Source organism: Emydura macquarii, unplaced genomic scaffold (assembly GCF_026122565.2).
Source record: "Emydura macquarii macquarii isolate MOO-44397 ecotype Brisbane River unplaced genomic scaffold, CSIRO-AGI_Emac_v2 contig_3692, whole genome shotgun sequence".
NCBI lineage: Eukaryota > Metazoa > Chordata > Testudines > Chelidae > Emydura > Emydura macquarii.
Genome location: NW_027133829.1, coordinates 9,725,751 through 9,737,233, shown reverse-complemented (window position 1 = coordinate 9,737,233; position 11,483 = coordinate 9,725,751). Strand labels below are relative to the sequence as shown.

Genomic DNA, 11,483 nt, shown 5'->3' with positions numbered 1-11,483 from the left:
GGCTCTTCCACAACATTGTGTTCATCTATGTCTGATAATTCTGTTTTGTTAGTTTTAACCATTTTATACTGAAGTTAAACTTACCAGCCTATAAGGACCAGGATTACCTCTGGGGCGTATTTTAAAAATCAGCATTATATTTGCTCCCCTCCAGGCAGCTGGTACAGAGACTGATTTAAGTGATAGGTTACATACCACAGTGAGCAGTTCTTCACATTTGATCTCCTTCACCCAAGAGTTCTGAATACCAGTGGGTCCTGGTGATTTAAGGTTTAATTTATTAATTTGTTCCAAAACTCCCTTCACTGATACCTAAATGTGAGTGTTCTTCAGATTTGTCACCTAAAAAGAATGGTTTAGGTGCAGGGATCTCCCCCCACATTCTCTTCAATGAAGACGGATGCAAAGAACTTAACTTGTCTTCCTTGAATGCTCCTTTAGCAGCTCGATCATCCAGCTGATTATGTGGCAGGTTTCCTACTGATGATGTACTTAACTATTTTTTTGCTTTGATTGCCTGAAAGCTGCATGTGCAGCTGTTTCCAAATCTACTCTGTAATTCAAAGGCATCAATCCACGATGCTGCCATCAATTGTCATGTGTTTAAAAAAGTGAATATTTAAGCACAAGCAGATTGCTGGTTGTTCTCTGAGCTGCAGTGACTAACTGCCTGCTTAATTCAGAGATAAAAACAACAATCTGCAGCTTCTCAGCAACAAAAGTCATTTCCTCATGTCTTCTCAAATACCGTGTTGGTTTGGGAGAGATGGTGGATTGACAGCAAGTCTGAAGTCTATTTATTGCTAGATCAGGTATGTGGGGCATAGATGGTCATAGGGCAAACTTCCCCAGACAAGCCTCCTAAGGTATCTCACCGCAGAGCTGGGGCTTGTTAAAGCTCAATGATTCATTCAGTCCTTGGCCTCTTTGCTGAAAGTGGCAGGGAGGGGCCTGACTGGGGTCAGCCATGGGGATGTGATTGCACACCCACTAGGAACAGAAGGGAAAGGCAGCACATCCCATCACCCCACAAAGCCAGCAGGCCTTCTCCCACATGTCTGTCTCCACAGAATTTCCCTCTCGAGGATGCACGTGCCCAGGCTGACTAGTAGAAGGAACTTGCCCAGAGTTTCACCACGTCAGTGGCAGAGGGGGGAGTACATCTCTGGTCTTCCCGATGTCCAAACTGTGTTCCTTCCTCTAGAGTGGGCTATCTTCCGTAGCCAGGCATATTTTAAGATCTTTCTTCAGCCTCTTCTAGTACGCAGCCAAGCTGCAACAGTTTGAGTGGGGGAAAAACATCTGAACTTGAGATTTTAAAATTCATCTCTGAGGTGTTGCAAAATCCTTCACCCCGTGAAGGAAGAACTTTAAAATTGCCCTAAAATGATTCTAAAATGAGGGATTCTCCCATCAAATAAATGAGATTTGGATAATCTGCATTTAGTGTACATTGCACTACCATTATGGTCATTCACTAACTAGTAAGACTGCACATAAGCTTCCTTTAAAAGAAAATTAATGTTAATACAATTAAATATAGTTTAATGGCACCAGTTCTGCACTAACATAAGCCTTACTGCAGGCAGAATTTGTCCTGTCATTTTTAATCTTATTGTATTCATTTGCTTATCTATACTCCCTTGATCTCCTAACAATCCAGGCATGTTAAGATTTTCCTAGTCATATATGGAAACAGAAGCGCCTTTGTAAAAAGGCAACTACATATAATTTTGCTACATTATCTTTAAGGCCCAGAGATTGTATAACAAATAAAACCAAACAATAGTCAGGGAAACAATGCAATATTACCCACTTGATTCTTTTCAGATATTTTCTCACTGTATGGGCATCTCAGGAGTAAATAGCTAAAAATATTCCAACCATTATTAAATTAATTGAGCCTCACGTCCAAAAAGATGAAGTTAATCTCAGGTTTTTAAAAACTGTCTTTCAAAGTTGTGTGCACATTTATTGCTGATGAAGGATGCTAAATTGGCAGCACTAGAAATGGAGGGGCTCTCTACAGAGGTGCATGATTCCACATTATTGTCCTGGTAACATGGAAGGACGCCCTATAGCAACTACTAAGATGCTCTCCATGGCCTCATTCAGTCTTTGACCTCTTTGCTGAGTCAAGGTGCCATTTAGATTGTTGGTTTTTGTGATGTAGACACCTGTCCGCTAGGAACTGGACTAAAATATACTTACCTGCAACACAAATACCCATTAGCTCATAACCCTTCTCCACTGACGTGTGCTTTGTTTAGCTTTCTCGATTAATACAATGGAACTATTGTATAAGTCCTGATGTTGCTTTTAAAAGGTTTTAACATTTTGGGTGGGTTTTCCTTATTATCTGTAGCAGTTTCAGGTACTCAACATAAAATATTTTGGGTACATAAACACTATATCACATACTAGTCTATGCAAGTTCTCTTGCATGTCAAAGTTTAAGTTTCTCTGCTGGTTTTAGCAAAGGTATCGCATCACACTACTGTTATCCTAGTTAGATTCTAAATTGGTTAATGTATACAGCAGCGTACATTAAAAAAATGATTTTTTTGAAAGATGTAAGTAGACTATTTACAATCCATCTCTATGTTTAGACTTCAGTACTGGACTGCACTTGGATCCTGGTCTTTTAGCGTTTCTAATACCAATGGAGTTTGTAAATGTAGATTTACAAAGAGCCACTGGAATTTCTTTGACAGCATGTTCTCACACACCCCTGCGGTTAATTCAAAACACTATTAAAAAAAGGAGAGGGTTGAAGTCAGCACATGAAATGCCAGAAGGGATAAGTTTTGTGGAGCCCTAGGTTCCCTTTCCAAGAAGGCTGCCTCACCTCTTGTCTTTGAGTCAGAAAAACAGCTTTTTAGAGAGTCCTCTCGCTCTTTTGGAGGAACCTAACCTTCAAAGTCTTATCTGCTCTGGCATGGCACTTTCCATAAAAGCTATGTTCCTGTGGAGCTGGCTGGGATTTACCCAGTCCATGCTTCCATGAAGTCGGCTCTGTGTTCGTTGATTGCCGCCCAGCCCTCTGGGCACCCAGGTGGATGCCTTTCTGTGGGGCTACGTGTTTAGTTCATAAAGCACATTAGGACACTGCAGAGTGAAGTGTGAAATATTAATACTGATAAACTGACTTACCCTCCAAATCTGGCATGTGGCTCTTTCCGGAGGCATCCTCTTCTCCAGTTGTGCGACCAGGGGAGTCTATGGTTTCTTTTGTACTACTCCAGGAACGGCAAATGGTTTGTTCATAAGGACACTTGCAAAGTGAGGGAAAGACATACAAGACCTCTGTCCACATAATTTACATGCACCTCTGTGTCCTTCTGACCCCCCCAGGCAAAGATATCCTAACACCCCCTAGACATAGAAGACCAATGATCAATGTAGGGTTACTTAGATAAAGTTCCATTAATAATCCCACAAAGCATTAATTCAGGGCTTTATTCATCCATAGATTTAATGCACTTCAAAAAGGTGGGCATGATCCACATTTTACAGTGAGGGAAGCTGAAGAAGAGCTAGGTGGAGTGACTCAGCGAGGCAGAAGTGGAGTGGGAAATAATCCTAGATATCTCTGACCTATGCACAACCCATTAGGCCACAGCTGTAAGTGTCTTTTTGCAGCACCTGGCAATGGGATAAGCATGCAGGAACTGAGAGGAGACTATCTGAAAGTAGGTAGCATTTTAGCTCAGCCAACCTTGACAGAGTCCCTTTTTAAGTCTTTCAGCAACTAACCCATCTATTGCCAAAATGATCTTGTCCATTTTGTTCCATTATCAAATCATTCACTGTGTAAATGCACATTTAACTCCCTTGTCTTTTGCAATGACAAAAGCTATACTTTAGGCTGCATCTGCATGAGGTTGCCCCCAACAGGCAAATCCTAGAGCAATTTTAGCTGAAAACGAGTGAACTCTTAAAAAGTGACCTACAGAGGATTTTAAAAAAACCCAAACCAACTGGTCATGTGTCCTTATTTTTGCATCTTTGGGGGCAAAGAGAAGGCGGAAGGGGTAGGGTTTTGTTTTGTGTTTAAAAAAGTTTTTTCTTCTGCTCATTTTTAGAAATCTTAGTAACATTTCAGACTTAGAATATAATAAGAAATATCAAGAATATCATTGTCTTCTTTGGTTATAGTGAATCATTTGACCCCAAAGATCATAATCCTGAACAGAGCCCGGCGAACTGGGCCTGAGATGCCTCTTAGAAACAAACCAAGCAGTGGCATACGGGGGTGGGTGTGTGTGTGTGTGTGTGTGTTGTAATGCCCCCAGGCGCTGGCCTGGGGGGCCTCCTCAGAGGATCCACCCTCTGCTGACATCCCCAACGGCCATGCCAACTCAGCCCCTCTGCTGGGTGCAAGGAAGGAGCCGTGGGGATCCCAGCCACACAGAGGCCAGGCAAAGGCAGGGCTCTGGGGCAGAGACCGTCACACCCCATGGGATGGAAGGTCAGTGCCTTTGTTCATTCATGAATCCAGTCAGACTTCCTCTGGGCCACATCTGCTGGCTGCCTAGATGCCTTTGAGGAGCAGTGGGCGCTGTCCAGGGTTCTCTGCTCTGTGTCTCCTTCAGGTTCCCCACTTTTGATCCTGCGGCCTCCACGCCTGTTCCTGGTTTTTTTTCCATTTGTTGCCCCCCGTAATTAGCTGAATCCTGGGCTCAGTAGCTCCTCCCCTTCAGCCAGGCAAGGGACCGCCAGCTGTGGGTGGAAACCCACCAATGCCAAATCTGTGCTACATCATGCTATGTTTTAATGAATCTTTGTAGTTTTGATTCAACAAATGAGAACTCGAGAGAGCACTTAACTTCACTGCTCCTGCCACACAGTTATGATATGAATCAGATCCAAGCAGTTCTCAGCAAGCAGGGGAGGGTGATATACTGTAGGGAAAACCAGAGCCAATGAGAGGTTATAAAAGTCACTTGGAATGAAATACACATCAGGTTTTTTTTAAATAAAAATATTACATAAAAGCCCAAAATACAGAAAAAAGTTTAATACACAGAACTAGACATTCAAACAAAGGTACAAAGCAATAAAATGCGGTATAAAATCATGTAAAAGAAGTCCTTGACATTTTCTTCCCCACAGCTTGCATAAGACAAAGCATAAGAATGACATTGTTCTTTCAGTGAATAGCCCGAGAGAGCTGCAGAAAGCCCATTGTGAGCAATGCTATCTGTGAAGAGCTCACAGCTGTGACACAAATGATACTGCTTTTACAAAAGCCTGCAGTTTGAACAATACAGGAAAAACCAATGCTTGCTGACCCCTTTCCCCTCCTACCTAACCCAAAAACTTGACTACTCAAACAACACCTGCTACCTAGTTCTCTCTCACCACCCTATACATCATGTTTTTATATAGAGATGAATAGCTGGAACACCCACCTGCCATCAATCCAAGAGCACAAAAGTCCAGTTCTTAATTTCTAAGCAAGCTAAACAGAGAAAACAGTTTTTTAAAAAAGCCTCAGTCTAGCTTCAAGCCAGGACACGGATGACACACTTGTAGCTCTGGTGATTGACCTCCTCCCGTTCACAGACAAGGGGAGTCCATCCATAACCCTCCTGCTGGCTCACTCTGCAGCATAGATATGCAATTTGATTACCCACCTCTTAGAAGTGATAGGGGTGAGCATAAGCAACCTGAAATGCCTCAGTTCCATTCTCCCAGACTGAACCCCTGGGCCTTTAGGGGCAATTTTCCACCCCCAGAGCAGTCACCTGCAGCGGCCCAAAGATTCAATTCCTCTCTCACGTTATTCAACACCTATCATGACAGATGCAAGGAGAGATCTGGTATCACTTTTCAACAGGACGACGAAGAGGAGAGGCCTCCTGAACACAGGCAAGACCCAAGTGATGCTGGTAGGAAGAGGGAAGCGCTCTGAAGAACTTGCCTTCTCTTGGACATCCCCCATTTTGAAGGGCACCTGCCTTCAGATAACTTCACCACCCCAGAACTCCGTCTGGACACCGAGATGCTACGGGGTGCTCCGACAGTCCTGGTGGCAGAACATGCCTACTTCCACTGACCAACTAGAGGTTACATCCCATTACACTGGGCACACGTCTAGCCCCAATAACCTCCAGGCTTGACAGAAACTTTTGGCTAGGCATGGAGCCACAGAGCCTAAAAAGCTCCAACTGACACAAAACACAGTAGCCCATCTGCTCAGCAACACCGATCCCTGAGTAAGTCACCCCTTATGCTCCGCTCTCTGCACTCATTCCCCATAAAAAGGGATTTCCGCTCATGTGGTATTTAAAGCCCTCCAGGGGACTGGCCCTGGCTTCCTGAGAGATGGCTACTCCCTCTGCATCCAGAATCGCCCATAAACGGCTACATTTCACTGAAAAATAAAGTAATAAACCATAGGCTCATGAGTGCCATAGGCAGAAGATTCTCAGGAGCTAGGCTTAGACCATGAAGCTCACTTCTGTGAGAAAGAGAAGTGACAACAGAAATCAGCTAGTTTTGCATTTAGATCACACACAAGAAACGACTACCAATTTATCAACTAACCAAGCTCACTTACAGGCTGGGAAAGATGGGGGATTGTTACTGTTATTTCTATTTTTAATTGCTTGGCAGATGGGAGGAACCATGTAAGTTGTCTAGAAAACTCTCTCATCCCAGCAGGCAGCAACAGGACCTATTGTCACCCCCTCTCCACACTACAGCCACGCAATGCACCAGAGTACAATGTACTGCAATAAGTATCTAACCTAACCTCCAGTCTCTACACTGACTTCCCATAGAATACGGAGTCAGGTTCAAGGTCTCAGTCCTTCTCTTCAAAGCGCTCAGTGGCCTGGGCCCAGCATTCCTAGATTGTTAATGCTCTCGAATGACAACAGTGGTCAAGAGTTCTATTCCTCTGGGACAACACAATTTTCTACTGTAAGGGTAAAGCTCATCCGTGCAGGAGACAGAACTTTCTCTGGGCTGGTCTAAGACTGTGGAATAAACTCCCACAGGATCTACAGACCATCACAAACCTCACCACCTTCCACTCACAAGACACACTTAGAGCTGCCTTCTAACAGAGTAGCATGTTCATTTAAAAAACCCTATCAAAACAAAACTACTATACTGCATACACAATTCTCCTCTTGCAAGATATGAGAGAGAACAAACCACATGTTCCAGATTTGTGGTCACATTGCTTAACGCAATAATGAAAGCATCAGATAGTACAGTGACATGCACAGTATAAAAACCTATAAAGAACATAGGTATCAGCTACATTAGTTCCATTCTCCAAGTATACAGAACTTGAAGGGCTAAAATTGCACTGTCCGTTATTGATTTTATCAAAAAGTGTTTTCTATTAAAACATTTTTACCTCCATGACCCACCTATTGTACTGATCTTGACAAATATGCAACCAACAATTTTACATATGCCATGTGTCCCTGCTGTTCTATTCACTTAACATCCACTGAGCTCAACAACCCAGCTGAATCCCCTTCATAGGCTTCAAAAAGTTCTCAACTGTCGCCATGGATGAGGTTTTCGAAATCTATGGCATCTAAAGTCCCCAATGACTTTTCAACAGGACTTGAAATCAAATCATTTAGTTAGTAAGCCCACCTCACATATCTAAGTCCAAAGCATAGTAGGAAGTGACAAGACAAATGTTTGTTGCCACTGTGCTATCAGATTTTACTTTAAAAATACTAAATTTTATTGATCTAGTTTTGTAAACCAAACACTTGGCAGTAAAATAATTTTGTTGTGTAGAAGCATGAATGTATACTTTGTGACGACCCTTTCATTTCCTGTCTGTGATACTGTAGCAAAGTGTCCCTAATTACCAATGGAATGAGATAAAGTAACTCTTGGCACCGCTAGCATAATTTTGAAAGATAAGCCTCAGTGCAAAGTGCTTATTTGAAAAGACAGCAGAAGCTGTATGACATGAATTGTGCAATTAGCCTTTCTCCATATGAGCATTAGAGTGTGTGTGTGTGTGTGTGTCAGTAGCACAATGGGTTAGCAAAGCACGACAGCCCCAGATTTGGTCCAGTTGGCAACAGCCAGAAGTATTAGAGGTAGTTCAGTGAGCTCGGGAGAGATGACGGGATGGAAGGAGTCCCTTGCATGAATGACACCGTAGCGAAGATTTGGGACCATCTTTGTAATCACTGATGGGTTTCCACAGCACCACTGTCCAACCCTCATTGGCTGGGAAACTGTTCCTTCAAAACACAGGAGAGTTGAAAGTGATTCTGTAAAATTAGAGGGGAAAGGAAAGCTCCCAGGGTTTACAAAAAAGAAAAGGAATTAAGTGAAAAAAGTGCAGGAGTACAAGTGCTGTTACTTCAAGACTTATTTTAAGGCATTGCAGTAAGACAGAAGTACGATGTGCAGCCATTTTTCACAAAGTGAAAGTTGATATATGCATGCATGCTTGTTTTATGCAGTGACATTTAAGTAAAAAAACATTCTAGTTTTATTTTCCACTGGAGCTATTAAATAAAAAGCAAATATCAAAGTGGCTATTTAATTTGAAAAATCGGCAGTTTAAATGGGCTTTGAATAGCAATACAAAAAAGTCCACTGTCCAAACCCCCATCTATCATTCCCCAAAAATGTAATAAGACAGCAGCCTCCCCCTTTACATAGTAAGAAAATATATATACATTAGTTACAGTAAATAAAAACCAGTATATTCTGCACTTTTTTAAACTTTACACGATATGAGAAAATATAAACACTAATAAAATTATGTACAATAATATATTCACAGAATAACAATCTGCCACTAAATGAAGCATTTATACAGGACATACTGTAGAGTGAGCAGTCCCCAACCCTACATTACCACTGTAATGTTTAGTCTTAAATAGTTCTACAATCAAACAAAAATACCCTTGAGGTAGATTACTCCAAATCATGGTGACAGGTTACGTTCATTTGTTTCTTTGTTTTTAATAGTGCCATCAGCAAGAACCTTGTTTTAACATATGCAGACCTGTTTCGCCTTGTGAAAGGCACCAAGATGCTGTGGCTTTCAACTTTATTAATTAATTCTCATACTAACACTTGAAATGGAGGACAAGAAATAGTCACTTAAAAGCAATTTAGCAGCGAGTGTCAAATACAAATAAAATCAGGTAAGGATTCTTTTCTCCTCCTTATAGGTCACTCCACAATTCTGTAATAGTTTCTTCTACATAATATATATATATATATATTTACAACAAGTGGGATCTTTTTTAAAATTGAGTATTTTTTGCCTTCATATTTTGTTTGGGAAAGAGTTTGGAATATGAATTTGTATCATACAAATCAACCATAAGCACAATTAATACTTGTAAACCAAAGAAAAAAGTTGATAGTGATATCTACATGTGCATTCCATATAAACTCTGAACTGGTCTACACAACTCTGCAGTTCAGACACAGAGATGTGAACTACAGCACAAACTGGCATGCTACACTGTAACTTCCCCATATAGACCCTGAGCGTGCAAACTAAAAGGTACCTTGTTCCCATTAATGCAGCCCTGTTTGAAAGAGGACTACATCCAGATGAACTAGGTACACTTTTTAGTTTATACCAGTAACGTCCACATGGGGCAGTTACAACTTGTGGTTGCTGCAGTTCACAGTTCAGTAGTCCAAACTGCAGAGCCATGTAGACATAGCCTCAGTATTAATTAATAAAAGTTTTGTTGATGTTTCTACCAAATACTAGACTATCTATTTAAGCACATCTCACAGATGAAGTGGTATGCTAAGCAAATGTAGTGAGTGACAACATTTGCTCACAAACAGAAGTATTTTGTCCTTAGAATATTACACACAGCTCAAAGATTTCAACAAGAGTTCTGAGCACACTTATAAGGGCAAAATTTAGCACAAATGATTTTGGACAAGTCTAATATGACTTTCACAGCTAATTTGATGTTGGCTAAGTCAAGCAAGTTCTCATTTTCCCAAATTGCAGCCAAGCTGACATTTTTAAGTTGATATTTTAGTCATTTACAGAAAGGCGCTGAAGTCAGACTATGCACATAAGTGAAATTTGTTTTTTTGGATACTGTTACCGCAGACACTAATGTTGCAGCAAGATTTCTCTTTCTAATATGGTCTTATATACAACAAATTTTCTGCACACTGTCACAATCACTATAAATTAAACAGACTTTCTAAAGGATGAAGGCGGAAAATCAAGTTTAAATTGAAACCTAATATATCATTATAATGATCTACTCTTAAATTCTCCTTTGTTTATTGATGCAGCACAAGCAGGGAGCAAAGAAAAGGTCAACCATCAATCTGCCTGGGCAACTATTTACACTGCAGCCTCCATTCCTTGCATTGAGGGTCCATCATTCCCTACTGCTCACACATTCAATACTCAGTTTACAGAGCTGTTCCTTTTCTAACTGTGCAATAGCAATACCTACAGATGCATTTGGGCAATAGAACAAAATAAAAAGTATATTACCATAGTTTTACATTGTAGTGATTAGCAAAGGAAGGAAAATGAGAATAGGATTCAGCTTTCAATAAGATAGAATACTAGTGACCAATTCAGATAGGCTTACCAGAGAAAAGATTCTTTTAATCTTACACTCAATTTTTCAGGAATGCTACTGTATCTTCATCTATCAAAGTGATAGAAATCAATTGCAGAGGTTATATTTTTATTAGTTGCTTGCACCAAGCTGAAGTTTTGATTTAAGTGGTTAATTTCTTCTGTTCTTCAACCAGGATAGAGTTTCAATCCTCTTGGAAGGCCTTCCTTGGTTCCAAGAGAGATTCTTGTTCAATTTCTTTGTTATTTTTTCTGACCTGGCTTATGTTTCACACATCTGGCTCCCAGAAATCATGCAGCTTTCCCTTAAAAGAAAAAACAAAACAAAACTATTCAGAAACACACTGAAGTTTTATTTTTGAGAGAGTAATAGAGTAGGTAAGTGGTTAGCTTGAGCTAGTGTACTGCAACCAAACCTGTAAATCCATATAATCTTATTTTAAACAATGAGCCTACCAATGAAAAGCAAGTTTCCTAGGCAACAGCCAAATGCATAACTAATTTAAGAACACTGAGAACTGCATCAGCAGCAATTTTCACAAACTGATTTATACGAAGCTTTTGCAGCAGTGTAGCACCTTCTAGCTCTTTTCCTGTAATGGTATTTTCTCTCTCACATAGGAATCCCCTTCATGCTACCAATTCTGCAAATTATGTCAACTTTTCAGCAAGATGGCAAGAGCTATCAATATGCTAAAGATGCCAATGTTTAATTATTCAAGAATTATTTAAAATAGATTTAAGAGTTTATACATGCTTAAAAGTCAGTGCAAGACGCCTCTTTCAGATTACTGGGTTAAGATAAAATTCATCTTCAGGGGAAGTTTTGTTTATATCCCTGGTTAGTGTTTAAATAGGCACTCTGATACCACGGACATTCTACTGAGATACAGAAATGTAGACA

General features: G+C 40.7%; 1 protein-coding gene across 1 annotated transcript in view; it reads right to left on the bottom strand.

The window, feature by feature from the left end:
• Positions 1-5,005: 5,005 nt before the first annotated feature.
• The window catches only part of SLF2 (SMC5-SMC6 complex localization factor 2), a 45,047-nt gene continuing 38,569 nt past the window's right edge, over positions 5,006-11,483 (bottom strand). Inside the window, exon 20 of the mRNA XM_067536946.1 lies at positions 5,006-10,884. Within this exon, the coding sequence (XP_067393047.1) occupies positions 10,849-10,884 (36 nt within the window). The 3' untranslated portion in view covers positions 5,006-10,848. The remainder of the gene's footprint in view (positions 10,885-11,483) is intronic.